This window comes from Alexandromys fortis, unplaced genomic scaffold, assembly GCF_014885135.2.
Source record: "Alexandromys fortis isolate MF-2015 unplaced genomic scaffold, M_Fortis_MF-2015_v1.1 scaffold_384, whole genome shotgun sequence".
NCBI classification, from domain to species: Eukaryota; Metazoa; Chordata; class Mammalia; order Rodentia; family Cricetidae; genus Alexandromys; species Alexandromys fortis.
In genome coordinates, this window is record NW_026068264.1 from 259,695 (window position 1) to 283,292 (window position 23,598).

The 23,598-nt window shown below is 33.5% G+C and overlaps 1 protein-coding gene across 1 annotated transcript in view; it reads right to left on the reverse strand.

Moving 5' to 3' along the window:
• The window catches only part of LOC126494487 (dystrophin-like), a 449,593-nt gene that overhangs the window by 211,209 nt on the left and 214,786 nt on the right, over positions 1 to 23,598 (reverse strand). The window contains exons 9-12 of the mRNA XM_050131854.1: positions 22,263 to 22,364; positions 22,046 to 22,153; positions 13,261 to 13,440; positions 6,113 to 6,288 (exon numbers count right to left, since the gene is read on the reverse strand). Coding sequence (XP_049987811.1) covers positions 6,113 to 6,288; positions 13,261 to 13,440; positions 22,046 to 22,153; positions 22,263 to 22,364 — 566 coding nt within the window. The remainder of the gene's footprint in view (positions 1 to 6,112; positions 6,289 to 13,260; positions 13,441 to 22,045; positions 22,154 to 22,262; positions 22,365 to 23,598) is intronic.

Below are 23,598 nucleotides of genomic sequence, written 5' to 3' on the forward strand. Positions count from 1 at the left end.
CAGTTTCAGAGCCTGATGTAGAGAATAAGCTGGTGAAATAAAGAATTGGGACTAAAGCACAGGGATTTTCTGATGAGAGATAGGCTATGCATTCAACTCTGGGTACTCATGTATTTGGATAAGGAAATGTGGTTTTAACCTTATTTATACAACAAATAAAACTCTATGCCACAGGTCTAGAGAGGTGGCATTGTTAGCATGCATTCTAACATGGTGTATTCATGTTGATTCTGTAGATAGATACCCAGAGACACACATAGTACATCACAGAACCAATTGCCACTATTATCTTGTTTTCAAGACTCATTAATTAACAAATAATTGTTCCTAGTAATGGGTATGCCTTTCAATGATACACCATACTATTTTCATACATGAACACATTTAGTGACTTAGGGATGATCACATCAGTCACATCAGGGTGATGTACATGTGTATACGTGTGCATATATAAAATATATACCTTGTTTTCTAGATATTCTGTTATGTACGAAAATGTCAGATATTTTTACTCCTGATAAAAAATATCTTTTAGATATCAGGCAGACAGAAAACCACTCATACAGTCAAAATACATACTAGACTTTGACCAAGGGAATCTGCATATTTAGTGGATGAAATAATAACCTTAATAGATAATCCGAAGTATATATGATATAGGTTTCTCAAGATTCAATGGCATCACTTAGTTCAGCTTAAAATAAAATGTGACTGTCATAGGAAAGAAAATTACAAGTTAATTTGTAATGGAATCAATGCGCCATCTAACAAACTAACTTTACTAATTTTAGTTGTTTGAAATTAAAATTTATATGTTTCACCTAGATCTAGTAAATACGATTTTTTAAAAAGTGGGATGAGGGTCAACGATCCTTAAGGGTATGGTCCCTGGTGGGCTGAAAGCCTTCCAATGAAGCTCATGCTTTAATAAGTATTGGTGCAATGGGAACTGTACTGATGGCTTTTAATGAAGGCGCACAAATTTGTGTGGGCAGGAAGGAAAGGGGGTATATATCTAAGAAGAGAGGGGAAGGCCACTGAAATGGACCTCTTTAGTAGCCAGGCAAGGCTTTAATTGGTAGTATTTAGTTGAGCTGTTGGCCAAGGAGGTTCCGTGAAGATTTCTAAACAATCCAGGCTGATCCTAGGTCAGAAGATCTTTCTCTAAAAACTAACACTGGGCTTCATTGCTAAGGACAACTTCCACACAGCTCACTGAACATAGAGAGCTCTAGTTTATGCAGGCTTCGAGCTTTCATCTGTACATTCTAGTATATCTTTGTGGTGAAAAAATACTCTGCAGGGATAGAAAGAGAATTCTGGACTCTAAACGAGGTGCAAAAACTATCACCTACAATTTGTCTTGCCAATAAAATGTAGTAGGAAATGGGGTCAGAATCTGTGGGAGTAGCCAATCAATGGTTATCTTTAGGCCAATACCAGGAGACGATTTCCATGCCCTACACTGCCTAAATGGCCAGGAACCTGTGACTGGATAGACCAGAGACATAGGGTAGGATTATACAGAACTGGCCAAAAAAAATCAATGATATGATTCCTAATAACATTCTGCTGTACTCATAGATTTTTGTCTTATGCAGTCACTATCAGAGAGGCTTCCTCTGGCAACAGATGGAAGCAGGTACACAATCCAACAGAAAAACATGAGGAGAATCTAAATTGGAGGTTTCCAATGAGTCCCTCCACTTGGAGATGGGGAACTCCGCGGGAAAAAAATGGAAAGAAAGACTGTATGGAGGATACCAGGAGAACTTGACCCACTGAGTCAATAAACAAGAGATATTTGGGCTGACAGATAGTGAAGCAACAAGGATGGGTCCTACAGGAGTGTGTACCATGTCCTGTGCATATATGTTATGACTGGTGGTTTGGTGGATTTGTGATACTCCTCACAGTGGGAGCAGGTCTATCTAACTCTTTTGCTTGCTTTTGGGACTCCTTTTCTCCTATTTGGTGGCCTTTTCCAACCTCTATATGAGGGCTTTTGACTTGTCTTATTGTACCTTGTTTTGCCCACTTTTGTTGTTATCCTTTGGAGGCCTGCCCTTTTTCTGACGAAGAAATTGGGGGAGTGTATCTGGAGGAAAGAGAAGATGGGAGTGGCTTGGAGGAGTGAAGGTAGGGGAAACTGTTATTGGGAGGTGTTGCATGAGACTAGAATCTATTTTCAATAAAATTTAAACTTTATTTCCTCATAAGCACTAGATTTATTTGCTTCTTTATCTTCACTGTGCCTGATAAGGTAAAAATGTTGAATCTGATGAATAGGTCTTAAGTAATTTTCACAAAGTTATTTGCTGGCAATTAAACAGGCACATTACTTTTCTTTCTTTTTTATTTCAAGTGTTTGTATCTTTTATAATTTTTAAAGCAATCTTATTTTACTTATCTATCCCAGTTCCCTCACCCTCCAGTCTTCCTAGTCCTCTCTGTTCCCATCTACTACTTGGAGAAGGTGAGGCCTCCCATTGGGAGTCAACAAAGTCTGTCACATCATTCGAGGCAGTACCAAGGTCCTCTCCCTTATATCTAGGCTGATCAAGGTATCCCTTCATAGGGAATGTGCTCCAAAGAGTCAGATCATGTATTAGAGATAAATAATGACTCCATTGCACTAGCCACAGAACTTCCCAAGCCACACAACTGTCATCCACATTCAGAGGGCCTAGTTTGGTCTTCTCGTGGTTCCCCAGCTGTGAGTCTGGGGTCAGTGAGCTAGCTCAGCTCCACTATCTCTGTGGGTATCCCCATCATGGTCTTGTGCTCTTTGCTAATATTATCACTCCTCCTTCTCTATGACTGGACTTCATGAGTTTGGTCCAGTGCTTAGCTGTGGATCTCTGTATCTGCTTCGATCTGGATGAAGGTTCTCGAACCTCAGCAAACTTGTTTACAATATTTGTTACTCATTTGGACGTACAGGCCATGCACTACAAATAAAATATGTGAGCAATGTAATTGGGAACAATAAAAATGAAAATTGAGGCACTGGATGAATTCTGATGCAGAAATACCACATCACAGTATTGCTTTTAAAAAGTTGTATCCTAGGGAAGAGGTCATATATGGAGTAACAGGACTCAGTAGTCATTAATTCATATGACTCCAAATCCATGATAGAGAACAATTGAGATAAGTCACAAAGGCAAAAGGATTTGGTTTCCAAAATACTCTCATAGGAATTAGGCAAATAAGAAAACATATCATGTGGAGAGTGGCAGTGGATGGACTATAGTTAATCCTGGATGTGGAACAAGGACTTCATTTTTAAAGAAGAAAGGGAGTAAGAGAACAGAAGTACAAAGTTCACAGTGATATGTGATTGTTTCAAATATAGAATGAAAGAGACTCACACACTAACAAGATGTTTTCAGCCATAATTTCATGGAATTTCTGTATTTCATACAGTAAACATTTATCAATTACTTAACTTAATGAATTCAAAATGCTTCTTCTTTTGCTCCTTTTGTTCAGTTTAAACTCATCATTGTAGAAGCCTATAAGTCTGTCTATATAACTATGTTCTTAAAGCAGGACACCTGAAAAGTGCATGCTTGTACTAATCATAATTATGCTGGGAAACCAGGTATAATTAGACAGCTTTAGGCAAACCATGACATAATATCAACTTAGTCCTACATGTACTAAGGAGATATTTTATTATGCAGTCCATGTCGAAATCCTAGCCCAGGGTGTCTGAAGCTATGAATAATACTAATAATACCTATAGCTATCTTGGCAAGTTATAGGAAGAATTAATGTTATTCATTTAGAGTGTAGAAGATTGTTTTAAACATACAAGAAAATCCCTAATAAGTACTAGGGTAGGTTGTATTTAAACTATCTAATGTTTCCAATTTATCCTTTCATCCCAGTAAATTATAATGACATGATCAAAATGGAATTTAGGTGAACAGTTACTCAGCCACTATCCATTCTTTCCTGAAACCAAAGAATTGAAACATATTTTAAAACAAAATACAATCTCAAAATAAGAGCTGGAAATAAATTTTTGAAGACAGATTGATATGGATCAATCCACTTTGCTGCTTTTTGTATAAGGGTGTTTCTGAAGACATTTTGAGGGATGAGAAGCATATGCCCATAAATGATGAGCCTACTAAGCATCAGCTACAGGTAAATATTTAATATTACATTAAGGAAATTAGTGGGAGTACTATTAGGAAAATTTGAATGCAAATTAAGTGACTTTCTGATTTATTTGTGTAATTATTTTTTCCACTCCATCAGTAAAGAGTGACATTTCCACCACTGTAATGTTGATACTGTGGATTTTGCTGCCTAAATGGGCATTAGGTTATTCAAAGTTTGCAAACCATTTGACTGGACCAAACATCAGCAGACATTTCTTTCTGATGTGTCAGATAGGTTTTGTGAGGAGTCATAGAGTTATATTTTTAAAGACTGTCTTTGTCATGTGAGAGAAGTCATAGATGACAAATGTTTGAGTAAATGGGTCTGTTATAAATGAAGTCTCTGAAATTTGAATTTTATATAATTTATATAATTGCAAATCATAATATATTATTCTTCTGATTATTTTAACCAATTAAAATATAATATCAGGGCTGGAGAGATGTCTCAGTGTATATGCCATGGAAGCCTGGGCACTAGAATTCAAATCCCCATGGCAGATATAAAATGTGGGTATAATAATGTACTGCCGGTGCTCCTAATGAGAGATCAGAAGCAGAGAAAGGAGAATCCCTAGAATCTAACATTTCAGTTACCTAAGGAGTGGTGAACAATGGCAACAACAACCACAGAAACAATTAGGAAAACAAAAACCTGCTTCAAAGAGTGGAATTCGAGAACTTGACACCAATGTTGTCCTCTACTATCAATACACACGCTGTGGTATGTACATGAACATGCTCACACAAAAAAGTGTGCAACCTCCACACACCCATATAGACACATAGCATACACATATATACACAAAGCTAAAAAATATGAAAAATTTTAATTTTTAGTTCATCACTCACAAAGAAAATATCAGTAGGTTTGTTGTTGCCTAAGGCCTTACATATTTGAACTACACAATTAGCTCAGAAAAAAAATGACATTTTCAAGATGAAGAAGCCCAAAATTCAGTTTGGAATTTTCAAATCAGATTATAAGTCATGAATGAATGAATGAATGAATAAAATGTACCTTATGATGTATTCAGATATCTTTTTTAGGTGATTCTTCTTCTTTGCTAAGAACATTTGATATACTATTTTTAGGTATATATTCTTCCCATACATCTATATTCTGGTATATGCAAATTCTAAAGTCAAGTGTTCTATACATTCCTGAGCATATGGTACATAGAAACACAAGGCATATTGCAAGGAGCTTTCTTAATCTTAAAATTACAATAATGGATATAGTATGGAAATTGTACTATTTTATGATTTTCATGCTAGTTCTGCATTTATGAAATTTTATTGCCATGATTTTAATACATCCACTGATTTACATAATACGTAACTTATCTACAATGTGTACTTAAGATTACTCACAAAAAGATCAGTTAAAATTCTAACACCTTCAAGATAAGACTTTATAAATATCAAAGAACAGAAAATCTGTTCCTAATTACTTCTGATTTAGGATGTGCAGATTGAGACATTATGCTCTCATAAAGCAGCAGAATGGAGTTCGCCTATTAAAGGTGTATTTCTTCATGAAATTACAATTCCCATTACTAGAAGAAAGTCATTTGATGCAAAACTAACACCTGAACAAACAGGCCTTTTATGACGACACAAAGCAAAGCTGGACATTTTCAGTTTTAAAATGTGTCACGGCTATTCATTACTTGTTTCTTCCTTCGATCCAGAAAACAGCACTTCCATTAAGCCGTCAGTTATTGACAAAATGATTTCTCGAATACATTTAAAAACGTGTCTCATTGCTTTACTCAATATTTAATTGTCATTACAAAATACTTTGTAAAAAAAGTATTTGTAAAAAGCTTTGGAAGATATGAGGCAAATATAAAACATGACTCAATGTAAATGAGCTTTCCTGCTTAAAACTGAGATTTCATCTGCAAATAAAGTCATGAATAAGATGTTCTCACCTTTTCCTAATTTCAGAATCCACAGTAATCTGCCTCTTTTTTTGAGGGGGTGGTGGTGGAAGTTCCTCTTGGGCATGTTTTACCAGGATTTGTTCCCTTGTGGTCACCATAGTTACTGTTTCCATTACAGTTGTCTGTGTTAGTGATGGCTGAGTGGTGGTGACAGCCTGTGAAATCTGTGAGAAATATTGAAACAGAGGTCAGACACCGCTCAAAAGACTTTGGTAAAGACTGCTTGGAATAGTGAAGGAAAATAATGAGAAACTGTTCCTGCTTGTTGGTAGATTGACCTTTAGATCCAACTAACTCCATATTACACCAGAATCAAATCATTTTATCTGACTTAAGCAATGATTACTGAAACAGAGAAGTTACAGAATCTCAAAATCAGAAGTAAAAAAATGACTCTTGAGTATATTGGAAAAACTTTAGAAAGTAAAGGAACAAAGACAAAGAATTAGGATGCTACTATATCACTAAGACTTTGCTGATTATAGTGTTTACAAAATTCAGATATATTTGACTAGAGTATCTGGGCACAATTTCTAACACTAGGAATATTGTATATGGATGTCAATAGTCTTCTAATTATTTCAGATAAAAAAGAACTTGAATGAACACAACCCCATAAAAAGAAATAATTATATTAAAAACAGTTTAAAATGCAACTTTCACTTCACCATGAATATTTTGTTCAGTACAAATTTAAAAATAGTCAGTTGAACTTTGGAATAAAATGCTATTTAATAAAAAGTGGCATCTTTTATACTTTCAGTAAAATGCTAATATATAGTACTTACTAATCTATAAAGTATCTTTGCATTTTATGATTTTCAAAAGTTTAAGTTTAAATGCTCTGTGTATAAGTTGCTGAAAATGTTCAAACACATGAGTTACTGAATTTATCATTAGAGTCTTTTATTTTAGGATTGCACTGTCCTTCAGATCAGACTGTTTTAGAGACATAATTCAAAAATTTGTCCCACTATAATATGTGATACACATAATGACAGTTGTCAGCTCTTCATGCAAAATAATAGCAGATAGACAAGTTGTACAAAATGACATATTCCTTCCTTTTAAATTCTCCTTTTATCTTCCCCACAGTGTTCAGTTTATTATGACCATAAGTTACCTCTGGCACATTAATTACAGCCCTTCTGCAATCAATTTATTTGGAAGATTTATTTCCAAAAAGGCCAAAGAAAGCCAGTACTAGTTCTTGTGTGTTTATTTTTGTGCGGCTAACAGCAGAAGAACAGGTATTTGGCTAGCAAGAACTGGTTTTGGACATTCCTGCACTTCCTAAGAAATATGAGAAATGTTGAGTGTACCGTCCATCTCTGACTAAGTTTTGACCAATTCTTTCCATGGGAAAAACATGGGAAGAGTTGGGTATTTATTTCATCTTCCAAACTGGTCTCAAAAAAAAAATAAAATTATACAACAAGTTATCATCTGTAAAAATTGGTTCATTTACACACATTTAAAACTCTAGCCCTTGGACAAACAACAACTTCAGACTTGTTGAAGCCTTCTATATCAGAAAATTCTTTATGGAAACCAAGCAAGCATACAACTACCACCACAACAAAATATCCAATGTAAACCAACAGATACTGATCTCCAACATGTGCCAAATACAAATTATCTTTTATCTTTTCTGAGCGTTTCATAAATTCATTATATAGAATCAATCACAGAGCTATGAACAAGTTTAATTACTTATTCCAATGACAGGTTATATTAAGATTAAAGCAAAAGGTAACAGTTTTAAAGTGGCTTATAATATAAACTGAAATATAATTGCATCTAACACAAAAATATTAAATGAACAATTTAAGTTTGTCTTTATTCTTAAATGTAATTCTTTTAGGTTTTTACTGTGACATTTTTAAGTCACAAGGAAAGATTACATATAATAACTAACTGCTATAAGAGAAGATTATTTTTAGGTGCTCTGATTACAGACAATATGAAAATATAAATACAAAGAATATCTTTCAAGTTTATATCATGTGGAATATTTTGGTATGAGGTATTTGACTATGTAGATGACTTCAGTTATGTTAATATCTTTTTATTAATTCTTATTATAAAATTAAAACATTGTACATACAGGTTTAAAAAAACATGATTACAGCAAGACGATTAACAGTGAAATTGCATTTTAAATATATACACAGTCAAGGCAACCCATCTTATTGTATATTGTTTTGTGCTGTTAGCTGAAATCTCTTGGATGCCTGATCTTTTGTTAAAAGAAAATGGAGGGGAAGTGGAGCTGATGGTGAGGGGAGGTGGCAGGGAGCTAGAAGGATTGGAGGGAGAAAAACCTGTGGTTGGAATTTATTGTATGAGAGAAGAATCTACTTTCAATAATAAAACGAATATACACAGCCATGAAGAAATGCAGAAAGAAATGCTTAACAGTAGTAAAATACAGAATTAAGATGACTATATAATATCTTTACTACAACATCATGATTGGCAATGCTATTTCATTTTCCTTGGGGCAAAGATATAAGGAAACTACCACTACACTGATCCTGAAAAAAGAGGACAGAATTCATTATGTATAACAAATTAGTAATTACTTTCTAAACCTACTCTATGTAATCAGATCATAAAACAATTAGTCATATACTAAATTCTTCCATAGCTCTGAGTAATTGCATGGAAATGCTTAATTATTCAACAGAATCAGTATAATACGGACAGGATAGAGAATATGGAAGTCACTTAATCTAATGCCATGCTTACTATAGGAGTTGTTTTCCCAGAAGTTGAAGACTTTTTCCTTAGTTTGGCAGCCAAACTTCCAATTTATTAAGACTTTCTTAACTCCTAAAGGAATGCTATTTTATTATGACTTTTCCAGGTCAAATTTTCTTTGAACTCTGAACAAACATAGGACAATATGGGTATTGTTTAAAAGCAATAATTTTAGAGATAAAAACCCAATAAGCATGACCCTATTGAGCCCCATTTTAAAGGTCTGAAATGCCAGGGATTTGTTTAAACTGGCATTAACATGGTTGATGTGCCAAAACTAAGACTTCCTGGTTTTTGACACCACATTCAATTAAAGCAATCTAAAATTATATGCCATTTAGTAGATATGTTATAATATTTTAAATAAATTCAATAATTATCAAATATGTATCCCCTATAGGAATTCTAAATGAGTAAAATTGAATCACCATCTTCAATATTTTATACTGTATCAGGCAATGTGATAATCACAATAATATTTGTGAAATAAGTTCTGCACGAAAAATATAACTATGCAAGATTATCCACATACTAAACATATAGCAGTAAAGGACATTTTATTTGACATATTATAAAGCTAGATTTTCCTCAATCAATAGCTTAACTTATGAATTTATTTTGGTTCCAAGATAAGGATCTAAAATTCTCTGTCTTATAAATGAATACTGAGCAACTACCATAGGTAAGGGGAGCCAACAGTAAGTACTAACAGTAGTCGAGCAACTAAATTTAATTTTAATATTAACTACTCTTCTGTTTGGTCACAAATAATAAGGTAACAAAACTTCCTGAATAGGAACTGGCACTGGGACTATTAGAAAAATTAGAGTCAAAATACTCAAAGGACATCATGAAAGTAATCATTCTTGACTTTGAAATAAATTATTGTATAATATAATTAAGAGGGTTCTTTCCATGAAGTTGTCTCTTCAGTTTTATATATTTTGATCTTCACTTTAATTTGCCTTCAGTACAAAAATATATCAGAAGGAAAACATACACCGTGACTTCTGGATTCCTATTATATATATAGAATTTGAGCAATTGTGTTAGTGGCACCTGCAAAGTTCGAAAAGCAATGGTATTTATATTTTCGGATTTACCGGAATTTCAACTATGTACCATTTGAGATGGAATTGAGGAAATATTTTATAATTAGTGATTCTGAAGCATATAGCTAAGAACCATTTATTTATGTACCATTTCACTTATTTTCTGTAGGCAAAAAAAATGGATACTATAGATGGCAATTATTTTGAAGATATGTTCATGGTAATTAAAGTATATTAATGACAGAAGTCAATCTAACTTGAATAGAATGGAAATTTTATTTTTATCCTTATTTCCATCTGCCTTTGGTCCTCATGTAGATGAGATAATTTGGAAATTGCTTCACTAATTCATAGACTTATATATAATTTCAAGCAAAAAGGCAGATTCAACAGACATTAGAGACACAAAGGTTACTATAGAGATCAATTCGGCTTATATTCTCTTTTTGTAAATAAATAAGATATTACACTTTTCAACTCAGCCTCACTGAATCAGATCTCACTGCTTATAGTATTTCCAATGACTGTAGGTAAATAAAGGACAGCTCAAGACTGAGTTACATTCTTACATACAAATCCTTGCCAAATTCCTACTTTCTTTGGTGGTATCAATATGATACTTAATTTTCAGAGTAGCTTGATGCCCAACTTCACATTTTTCTAAGAAAATCTTTAATCTACAGAATTAGCCAAAAGATTCACTAAAATTCAGAGTGGTTAATCTACACATTTAAATAAGGTGGAATCCTAAAACAAGTGAAGTAACTGAACTAATTTAATTGTACTGATCTTTATGGTAAGATACTTATATATTCTTTAACTTGTCAATTGGAATGTTAGTTTTGGATAACTTTCTGTAATCATTAAAAGTGTTGTCAACAGCAGAAGCTTTAATTATTTTTGATTAAAATCCCTAGGAAAGGGAGTAACTATCCAACCCTAACTTCATCACTTGTATCCACATGTCTATAGGGGATTAGAGCTTCCTGATGTTGGTGATGGAAACCGCACATGCAGACTCTCTAGGAGCATTATGCACTCCGCACCAATTAGCCATCTTATAACCATGATCTTCTCATTTGTATTGTGGGTGCGCTGCAAAAGATAGCTCATGTATACTCATGATCTGTGATACTTGTTCTAAATTGGTAATAAAAAACAAACACCGAATATATATGTGGATATATATATATATATATATATATCCACTTTCTTTGGGAGAATAAAAGATTGCAAGAATGAACTCAGTCTAAATCTTGAATTCAGGTACAAACATATACAGCATAGACATCAACTTTTATGTTTGAGGACAGGTGAATTACGAATGTTCTAGTGTTATCTTTAGGCTATATATGCTAATAGTTGAAATTATCTCAAAAATAGTCATTAGCTGTGCAGAAATAAAAAAAACTGTGATATCAAAATTTATGAGTCATAGCATTCTTCGTATTCTGAAGAAGAAAGTTACCTTGCTAAAAAATAAAGACTGGAAGCTTTTGAATTTAACAAGACAGATGCTCCTATATCAAATCATCACATACTCAACTTTTAATATATTCTACCATATTAATTACAAAGCACACACCTCGCTTATCTTATCCAGAGTATATGATTTTAGATAAATAGCTATGATGATGATTCAAATCAGTTAAATTATATTTAATTTTCTTTATTAACTATACAGAAATGCAAATCATATTTCATAATTAAAATAAAGATAACAATATATTTATTAGGGTCATGGCATTAGAATACAAACTGTTCCTATCTCAGCATGCACATTGGTAAAAGCATTAATTAAAGACATAGTCATTGGTGTTTTCACAGAAGTCAATCAACGGTATGCTTCTTGTTCCTTCCTTTTCCATTTTAAGTATTCATACAACAAATAGTAACTATCCTTGCAATGTTTGGGAACAGGAAGCGTTCTATTTTCCTATACTGCTCTTTTTTTTTATCAAGTTTAACAGGAGTTGACTCTGTGATTACATGATTTTGGAAAATTTCTGGAGGAAAAACAAAAATAGAAATACATGAACAGCTTTAGGCATATTGTTGTTACAGGACAAGTCAAAAATTCTCGGCAAAGTTATGCTTCTAAAAATGTGTTTGTGAAAATTGTATCTTTCCACCTGGTTTTATCAAATAATACTGACCTTTACAATACTGGATCTAAGAGTTTTTGCCTTAATGGTTTATGAAACCAATGAAAACATATAGGAATGACAGTATTTCTGAATTAAAACTTTTCAAATTTACTAATGCTTCATGTTCTCAGAAACCTACAATATTGCAAAACATCCATAGGCAGGTCATATACAATAAAAGCATTAATAATAAAATTATGACTATTCACCTAAATTATTTTATGGAAAACAAATGAAATGTTTATTTTTAATAACATGAAAAATTATGTCTATATATTCACTCCTTTTATATTTTAAATATGAATTTCAATTTGAAAGGAAGATGTTAAGTGTAACTTAAAATCATGAAAGTGGGCTGATAATTTTCTTCAATTATACTTCTGGATACAGTATCTTAATTATTTTTGTCATCTTTCAACAAATATTTGTAGGTTCTGCATATCAGTTATCAAGTGTCAGGAAGACAAATTCTCTGTACTTATCTTGCACTAGAAGAAATACCTGCCTAAAATCTATTAAGGTTAGTCATTATTTTAAGAGTGGTATATACATGCTATAATGAGGTATGAGTTGTGATCAATTATCAAGAAATTTTATGATGAAATGTAATGGAAAAATTTATGTTAAATATTATCGTCCATATTTTTAATATCAACCAATTATACTATTATGTTAGAATTTTCAAAATACCAATATTTCCTTAAAATATCACAACAGCCTGGTCTCCAAGAGCTAGTTCCAGGACAGGAACCACAAAAAATGACAATAGTGGAAACTCACAACTTAAACTCATAATACAATGTTACTGTGACTTCCTTATTTTTCTATCTAAATGAATATATTTGTGTAACTTAGCCAAAGCAATGACACAGTGGACAGTGACGATATATTCCCAAATGTGTTGTTTAATTATGCCAGCATTCAGTTTTCCATTGCTAGGGAACCAGTAGGACAGTGATAAGATTATCCAGATTATCCAATTGGCACACGTACATCTGCCTCTCCCCAATTCTCCAGTGACACTATACACAAGTTAACCACGTTTTAAATTCAACTGAAGAATTGAAAAGAACTAAACTCATGACATATATTGAGGGAAGCAAATTTTTTTTTCTTAATGTAGTTCTCAAATATCTCCAACATAATTTACAATATGATACTTAACATCACTTACTTGTGCCGAACTCTTTTCTAGCTTTTGTGCTAAATTATCCCAACGTTGTGCAAAGTTTTCCATCCAGATTTCCATCTTTTGAGTCACTGACTTATTTTTCAGTGCTGAAAGGAGATCTTCGTTGAGGGAACTGAGTTTTTCCATGGTTTGCCTTTTCTTTTCTAGATCTATTTTCAACACCTGTTAAAACAAGAACAATCATGGGTCTTATTCGGGTCTTGCTTTGGTCCAGTATTTCTTTAGTATGTACCCATTTACCGCATTGGAATGGTAAAGTACATCCTATGCTACTATATGTTGGAAATATGTGCTTTGCTCTTTTTATTTTACAGGAGATTGCAATTAAATGAATGCCTGAAAAAAAATACGGGCAGTGGTGGCGCACGCCTTTAATCCCAACACTGGGGAGGTAGAGACTGGCAGGTCTCTGTGAGCTCGAGGCCAGCCTGGTCTACAAGAGCTAGTTCCAGGACAAGCTCCAAAGCTACAGAGAAACCCTGTCTTGAAGAAAAAAAAAAAAAAAGTAAAATAAAATAAATGATTGCCCGAGTCTCAGAAGGGACAATGGGCCTTTAAACAACGTTGAAATTGTGAAATACTATGGCGACTTTTAAAGTTATATCAACACAATTTGCATTCTGATATAGCCGCACACCTATGGAGACCAAGGAGTGGAATGTGGCAATTTGAATGAGAAAATGCCCTCTACAGACTGAGGTATTCGAACACTTGGTCCCTAGCCAATGGCACTGTTGAGGAGGTTTAGGACTTGTGACATTGTTTGCAAAAGTATGTAACTGGAGAAGCCTCACACCATGTTCAGTTTTCTCTCTTTGTTTTTTGGGTTTGAGAATGTGAGAGCTCCTACCTTGCTCCAGGTGCCATGACTCCTGTTTGCTGCCATGCTTCCTCACTATGCTGTGCTCTTAGCTCTCTGGAACAGTAAGGCAAATAACCTCTTCCTTGTACTTAAAGAAATACTATAATCCAATCACGTTTGCAAGCCTTTCTTTGCCCCTTTGAATAGCTGAGAAAATGTAAATTCAGCTGCACAGTGTCAAGGTAGATAGAACTCCAGGTAGAAAAATACAATCTACATAGACTCTCTTAGAAATCTGAAGATGAAAATCAAAACGTCAGATATAGATTTAAAAAAAAAGTTCACTTTAACATATTTGAAGGAATGCCAAATGAAAAACAGTCACCCCAGAATAAAATTCATATGGACACTCTTCTTTGTTTTTTTAATGTTTGAAGATACATGGCTCTTAGACATTGGCAAATTTCTTAATTGCTGATCAAATTCAAATGAATGCCATCATTTGTCAGGGTCATTGTTGCGAGGACAAAATGTGAATGGTTAAGGGGCTCTTTAACTTGGAAATGCCATGTTCTTTCAGCCAAAACTGAAGTATTGTTTTTTTTTTTGTTCGTTTGTTTGATTTCATCACAATTTTAACACTTATTTATCCATTAATAGAAATGTGTTGTTCTACAGTTTCCTAAATTTAATGTTTGTTTGTAACCATTATTCAAATAAGGGTGGCTATTTGTGCGATTATTTGCTTTTTTTTTCTTCCTGTGTAGGTGGCCCTGGGAATTGAACACACATTTCTTATTTATGTTAGGCATGTGCTCTACCACTGTATCCAATTCTCAGTTCTTGAGTTGCTGTCTTCTAAACTATTTAATGAGCCCGATTAAATAAAGAGATTAAGTCACCCAATATGAATCAAATCCTTCAGAATGTCTTTGCTTATTTTCTAGCTACTTGTGTGTTATATTAAGCAATTGTTACATTTTTCATTGTTTCAAAACTGATGCAAAAGGTTATCCCTGCCTTCGGGTTTCGTTGGAATAGATAAACAAAGTGTGAAATCAGTAGATTATCTACGAAGGTCACCCTTCACATAGAGGATTAAAATTTTCGGTAATCAAATGCTAGTCTCTGTCTGTGTTTGTAAACATAGAAAAGGAGAAAGAACGATAAAATCATTTTACAGTCTTTCTACAGCTCCATTTCTTCTGGCAGTAGCAAGTACCATAACTATAAACCAAATCTGATATCTATGACCCAAGAAGTTACCATGAAACAGATGGACGAAATGTCACAGATCAAAGTGTCATGCGCACAGAGTAATCAATACAACCCCCTATAAGGGAAATTTTATGCAGCTTATTTTGGCATGCCACCTGCATTGATAGCTCTGCAGTGCAGAATGTTCTAGTGTCTCTTGCAATTACTTTGCCCTTTTGTTAGAAGCTGTTTCCCTTGGAGGATTTTATGCGGCCTTTATGCCATATTTTGGAAAGGCACAAGTTGTGAAGCTAATTTCTATTTTTTTCTTAATCATTTCTATTTTCTCCATTCAAAATTATTATAATCTGAAATGTCAATTGAGATATAAGCTAAATTCCTATCAAAGCTATCAATGTCATACTGTAGTCCTACATAGGTTTGAGGAATTTTCTTGCTAAAATCCCATTACATTTCCATTAAGTTTAAGTAAATTCTTACTTGAGCTGTAAAGCTATAGTTTATATTACCTACCTAGAACTGAAAACCAAATTTGAATTCTACAGTAAATCCTTACAATTATTTTGTGGAAAGAATCTCATTTTCATTGTTTTCTCTTAAATTTTGTCATGTATTTACTTTAGTGCAAGAAACTATAGTTTCTTAATTTTCATGGTATGTTCTTATTTTTCATTTTAATTTCTTCCTGGGAGAGGTGTGACATATATGTATACATTTAAATGATAAGAGGCAAGGATACACATCAGTGGCTTATTTTTTCAAAGCTTAAGGAAGATTTTTAATGCCTATATGTGCAGATAAAGAAGGTGCACCTATTATTAAAGCTACATATGCAATGATTTAAACATTTTGTTAGGGGAATCTGAAAATCATGTTTAAAGAAGACTTTATTGGGAATTTCAACAGTGGGTGCGACTTCTATACCTACACACATGGCTACTTAAAATTCTTCCTAAAGCCTTGAGAAAAAAGTGCATCCTAGTTCTGACTAATTAAATGTAACTAAGATTCCTAGGTTAACATTAAAGCAAATAAAAAGCATTTAGCAAACATTGCAAAAATCAAAGTAAAGTCACTTTTAAAAGTACAAATACAGAAATAGCACTAAAGGTAAAATTGAAGCAGTAATTACAAAGAAATTATGTTTTGAATATACTTGAACAAATGCTTTTGTAGTATGATTGAGCATCTTTTGGGTATATTCCCAAGCAGCGTTATTTGTAATAGCCAGAACCTGGGAACAACCTAGATGCCCTTCAACTGAAGAATGGATGAAGAAAGTGTGGTACATTTACACATTAGGGTACTATTCAGCAGAAAAAAATAACGACATCTTGAATTTTGCATGCAAATAGATGGAATTAGAAAACACTATCCTGTGTGAGGTAACCAGACCCCCCAAAATAATATGATATGTACTCACTCATAAGTGGATACTAGTCATAAACAAAGGACATTGAGCCTATATTTCCTGATCCTAGAGAAGCCAAGTAATAAGGTGAACACAAAGAAAAACATATAAAGACCCACCTGGAAACTGGAAACAGATACGATCACCTGACAAAATTGAGAGTTATGGGGGCAGGGGGTAGAAGGAAGGGGAGAAGTGGAAAAACACACACACAAAAAATGGTTGTAGCAAAATAGTTGTTTAGACTCAATTTCTTCTCCCTCTTTTTTTTGTCGCTCTGTATTTCCAAGCCTTCTCTCTCCCTTCTCCTTGTCTTATCTCCATTGCCTTACACTTTCTGAAAGAACTCTTTCATAATTATTAGTAGTTGGAGTGAAAATAAATATGTAGCAATACCAGATATGTTTGATCATAAGTATTAAATTATCATCTTCTGTGTATCCTTGAGGTGAATTGTTTGATTTGTATTATTATTATACTTATCTCTCTGTGTGGCCATATTTGGATTTTATATTCAGGGCCTCCTTAATTCATACTATCCTATAATTTGCTAAATAAATTATGATAGCCTAGAACTTGAAGTGATTTTATCACTTTTTCCCATCTGATAGTGTTACAAGCATGAGCCACCATGCCTGGCTCACAAGATATTTTAATCTTAAATATAATGTATATATACACACTAAATAATTATAGTGTATTTTTCTCTAAAAAAAATCAAATCAAGAGGAAATATATAAATAGGGAGTTAAGTCTAAGTCTGCCAATACTAAGGACATATAGATTACTTCCTGAACATTTGTTCAGGAATAGCCAAAAATCTGAATCCAATCTCAGAAGCCCACATGAAATAGAAGGAAAGGACCAACATCACAAAGTTATTCTTTCGTCACTACATACAAGCTGTGCCACATTCATGCACATATGCATACTAACATACGTGTGTGCATATGCACACACAAGCCAATTTTTTAGAATATTTAAGCAAAAGAAAACTCTGGAAAGCTTACACAAGGCTAGAATAATAAAAGAAAATAAACATTGCATTTTCACAAAAGCCCAGCACCTGGAACTGCCTTTAAAGCAAACAGGAAACCAATGAAAGTAAATCAGGTTGAGGCAATAGTAAATGTAGAAAAGAGACAGATTATGCTGTTCAGTAAGATGAGAGCAGACAAGTTCTACCTGGGTCAAGGTTAGAAGATAAATTGAATTTGAAACAGGATATACAATTACAAAAGCTACAGGAAACTTTCACCCTCTTTTCATCAGGAGTGTGCACACGAGTATAATGCTAGCACAATTTCTCTTATACTGAAGGGATTGAATAATGCATTTATTTTTTTCTGCAGTGATTTATCAAAATATATAAAGCAGTCCATTCTATTCCAATCACCAGTTTCTTTACTGAAGTATGTTGGTTGATTGCAGGGTCTCTAAACGTCAGAGAATATTAGAATCATATAAAATGCTCACTGAAAATATAGATTCCTAGCCCTTCCTTGTAGCATATACAAGTCAGCACACCTGGGAAGAACCAAAGAATTTATAATTATTTTATTTTTAAGAATACAAATTTTGAAGAGATGCTGAAATCATTGACCTAAGTAACACATTTTTGAAAGCATTAATTTTGCTAAAATGATTTCATTGAGAGTCATCAGAGGAGTTGCTATCAGGGCACCAAATCAGTATAAAGCAGCACCTTCCACAAAGACTTTCTGAGCCTTCATATACATGGCATTTCTGTCATCTGATACAATAGCACAGGGAAATAAATGGCCTTTTGAAAACCTTATATGATATATTATTGGATTTCCATATTTCCCATTGTTGTCCTTCCCTGACAAGCAGATACAGTCTCCAGAACAGATTTCTTCTTGAGATGGGCTTTACTTGAATAAGTTATACAAGCCCTAGAATTCACCTCTTAAAGCCTGAGTTTCCTCTTCTCTTTTTAATATTTGGATCAGAAAAATATAGACATATATATCCATACACACATATATATCACAGATCTGGAAAAAATGAAATACCAAACTTCCCAGATAACAACACTAACAAAAATATTCAGAAATTACACTGCTTATTAGCGATAATATTTCAAAAGAAATTATTATGATTATAAATAAAAGAGAATTTTAGAACACTGAATCTCTACCTAGGCATGTAGTAGGAACTGGTAACAGATGGTACCTGTTTTGGGTCTCAGATTGTGACATATTTTAATGAACATTAAATTCTTATTCACTGCCTGAGTCAGCAGGGGAATTTTACCTCGGATTCTAGACCAGCTGTCAGATTTTGTTAATTGGCTTAAACTATCAAATGGTAAGACTCATACAAAACATATTTTCACTTTGTTCATAGCAAAGGTGACATAATATGAATTTTAATCACATTGAGATTTTATTGAGACTTCACTAAGACAGAATTTTCATCGTCCTGAGTCTGGGAAAGTCTTTTATTCACAAATGCCACATAGTAGCATATGATGGTTGGAAATGACAGTTTGGAATCAGAGTCACGTTGCTTCATCATAGTCACACATCACTTACATGTTATGGGGAGTTTGGAAAGGGCTTGAGAGGTCTCATCCTGAGTCTAGATTCTTTAGTGCTCCTTTGAAAGCAGCCACTAGTGGTATATAATACCTGTTATATATGGCATGCATAGATTTTCCTAGAACTCAAGGACCTCTTCTAAAATAATCCAAGTAGCTTATCTGAAAGAACTTTAAACATGTAATGCACGTGAGGATACACTAACTTTATAGCCTTTGGACTTTGTCACTCAGTTGCTAACAACTTAATTGATTGGTAAACCTAATCAGAGATAAAGTTACTAGCATGAAGCATTAGAATTGGTATCTATTATCATAAAAATACACAAACTATTCTGACATAGAATACATTCTGAATATGACTGTCAAATAAATCTATCTCAGATGTTCTGATATTATTTGGTCTTGATACTGCTTCATAATAAGGTGAAATCGATTTGCCTTTTGTGGAATCTGAGCAGATTAATGACTGTCTCAACCAAGTAGAAAAGCAATGATGTGAAATAAAGTTAAGTCTCAGTTGCAGGAATACTCTCTGTGTGAATTCTGACTACCCAAACACTCATGCTATGATGACAGTAAAGACAATAATGGCAAAGAAGGCTATTCAGAAACCACAGATCTTCCTAGCTGAGGTACAAGAAGGTATTAATGGAAGAGCACTTTCAGGTTATTCTAGTTTCAACTCATTTGGTTACTAAGAGTCTAAATATTGAGAATCAGCGATGAATCATTCCATTCTGTGCATAGTCATAGCGATCTACAAAACCCACAAATATAAGTATAAAATTCACATATCTTTAAAAAAATTAAAGTTATTTGCTATATATAGTAATAGTGACTCTAAGGCCAAACAATTCTTATCTTTCCAATGTTCTGAAGTAAGTGTTCTACAGTCTTTCTTATACAGATTTCTCTGACTGGTACTACATAGTAACTACTTATTCAATGCATAAAATGTGTGATTCATTCTGAATGTTAAGGGCATGACAATAAACACATCAGAGTACCCATATACATTGGGTTTGTCAACTTTCCACAAATTTAGACATAACTGAGAAGAGAGAATCTCTGCTGACAAAATGATTCGTTCAGGGCATCATGGAGCCATGTATTTGGAAGCATTTTTTGATTGCTAATTGGTGTGGGAAGTTTCACTACTAGGTGGGTGGACCTGGGTGATATAAGAAAGATGATAAAACTCAAGCATGGGAGAAAGTCAGTGAGCAGCATCCCCTCATGGCTTCTGCTTCAGTTTAGAGTACTCATATTCTCATCAGAGTACCTGACTACATTATCATAATTAGTTGTCAACAATTGATTGGCTCAAAGAATCCATCTTTTGTTTCAAAAGACTAATTTTCATACATTTCTGGCCTAAGGATACAGAGGCCATGCATTCTTTCCTCTAGAAAAGGTGCCATCTTTTCTCAGTTGACCTGTTTTTGTGAAAATGGCAATGTACATCACACTCTTCTTTATAATATTTATTTTCCTCACTTTCTTTAGGAAAAAGGTCTCATGTATCCCAAGCTGTCCTGGAATTCTCACTATATTGTGAAGCATAAGCTTGTGATCCTAACCACCCTGCTTTACCTCCTAAGTACAGCCAGTACACGTGTGTACGGACATGCTCGGTTTATGTGGTCCTGGGAACTAACAGGAATTCCTGCATGCTATGCAAGCACTTAACCAAATGAGGTGTATCCACAGACCTCTCCTGATTGTGATTATGTCATTTTTCTCTCTTCTTACAATCTTGAACTCTAGTTGTTCAATCCACTTATTAAGATTTGTCCTCTGTCCTTCACTCAATTGTACAGATTGCCCGAATTTCTACCTTTTTATTTATTATTTCACACTACCCAGTCTTTCTGTAGCAGGTTTAATTGTCCTCCATGAATTGACTACTGATGTATCAATTTCCGAGAATCTGGTGTATTTGTTGACAACTAGGTGTTTTCACATAGATGTGGCACTTTCACCTTAACATATGTGAATCTAAGTTGTCATTCTTTTCATTCAGGTACTTTCTCCTACACTCTCCTATTAGGCTACCTTGCTAGATTCCAGTCACCAAATTGAGAAGTTTGTGCACTATTCTACACTATTTGATTTTTATTGCTCAAACTATTGCTCAGCCCTATAGATGGAACGATAAATATGCTGTGTTTTTATGTATTACTCTGAGGATTACCTTTAAGTCTATCACTTTTAAAATATGTTGTTTAACATTTATAAGGAAAGCAAACAAATGCTTCGTAGTGCTGCTTTAAATTTACCTGAAGTTTTCCTCTGGGTATGCCTATAAAAACTATTTTGCTTAAAAATAATTTTAAAGTATATCTATAACTTTTACAAGTTTAAGAAAAGTATAAATAACCAAGCAGAGATGGTACAAGACTTTAATTTAAGCACTTGGAAGGCAGAGGCAGGTGGCTCTCTGTGAGTTCGAGGACAGTCTGCTCTATAGAGTGAGTTCCAGGACAGCTAGGTCTGTTACACAGAGATTTAAATCTTGATGAAAAAAAGGAAAGAAAGAAAGAAAGAAAGAAAGAAAGAAAGAAAGAAAAAAGAAAGAAGGGAGGGAGGGAGGGAGGGAGGGAGGGAGGGAGGGAGGGAGGGAGGAAAGCACATATAACAACTGTGAATAATCTGTAATGTAAGCATAAACAATGACTAAGTGATTTAAGACAAAATAGAATGGACAGTGTTCCAAAATAATTATTATATTATTGTGTTTTAAAAATGGTTGAAAGCAAAATATACCTACAGATATTTTTTGAAGACTTGATACCATTTCATTTTGGTCCTTAAAGCCACTTGTTTGAATCTTCTTCATTGCATCCTCTTTTTCTGAAAGCCATGTACTAAAACGGCACTGAAAAGCATCAAAGAAGAACTATTTAAAGTAGATCCTTTTGTTACTTGTCCAATTTAACACATTTTCAGCTTCATGACAGCCCCAATTTTCTCCTACAGAAGCGCACCTGTTCTTCAGTAAAACGCTGCCATTTTAGAAGAATATCTTGTAAAAGAACCCAGCGCTCTTCAGTCCACTTGCAGATATTTGCCCATCGATCGCCCAGTACCTGCAGATGGGAAAACAATCACATTATCAAACAATTGCCCAGCAACCTCATTTCAAATGGCAGAAGTGCTTTGCCATAAGATCCTATTATAAATGGCATGTAAAGAACAGTTTTCCTGTTTCTGCTCATAATTAAGTAAGCAATGTGCCTTTTATATACTTTCAGACAGCTTCACTCTTTCTTCTACATTCCATTTAAAAGCAGGGATATTTTAATGCAATCTAAAGTAGTTAGCCAACCATTTTTTGAATGTCTCTGTAAGTGTAAAATAGAAAAGATGAAATGGAGAATCATAAAGGATCAATACACAATATAAAATGTACCAAAATATTACACTAACCCCCATAGGGGTGTACAAATCTTATGTGTCAATAGAAGAAGACAGGAAAGATTTTTCCAATGACAACATCAAAATAAATGTATCTTTTAGACCTGAAAATATACCCTTTAAAGTAAAAATCTAAATATTAGATACAAAGCAAAAATATAAATATTTTCTTTTTATAATGTATCAGTAATTGAAATTGCCTAAGAAAATTGTTATTCATTTTTTTCAAGGATTGATGGTTTATATTATCTTGATTATTACAAAATTCTTAATTATTATTAGAGAAGTATGAAATTTTGTCTGTTAATTACAACAGTGAGAAAATACTGCTGTTCTATGAGAAAAATGCCATGTAATGTCACTTATGTCTATGTATATACACTATTTTTATATATAACATAAACCAAAATCATTGACAATATTTTGAATTAGAGAATAAATATTATAACAAATTTTATGCTGTAAATTTTTTTCATTTACCTTAAGGACTTCAGAAACTAAAGTTTTTAACCATTTACTCTTTTTTTCATATAGATAATGCTTTCTGATAGCTACTGAATCACTAAAGCTAGACATATCACAAAATATGTTATATTTTATATAAAATCACTGTAATGGAAAGTACAATTCCTCTTTTGAAATATTGTAACTAATATGTACAGAAACTAGAGTGTTTCCTTTTTAACTCTTCAATAATTACACAATGTGTTTTTTCATTATTTCACTCATTCTTGCATCTTTCATTCAAAAGATTTCCATGTTTTGAAATGATACCTCATCACAATTTTTACTTTTTTGCATCAATTTACTAACTTTATAAATATTGATGCTTGATACTCAATTTCATATGGACAAACAAAAAAAAAACAGGATAGCCAAAACAATTCTCTCCAAAATAGGAACTAG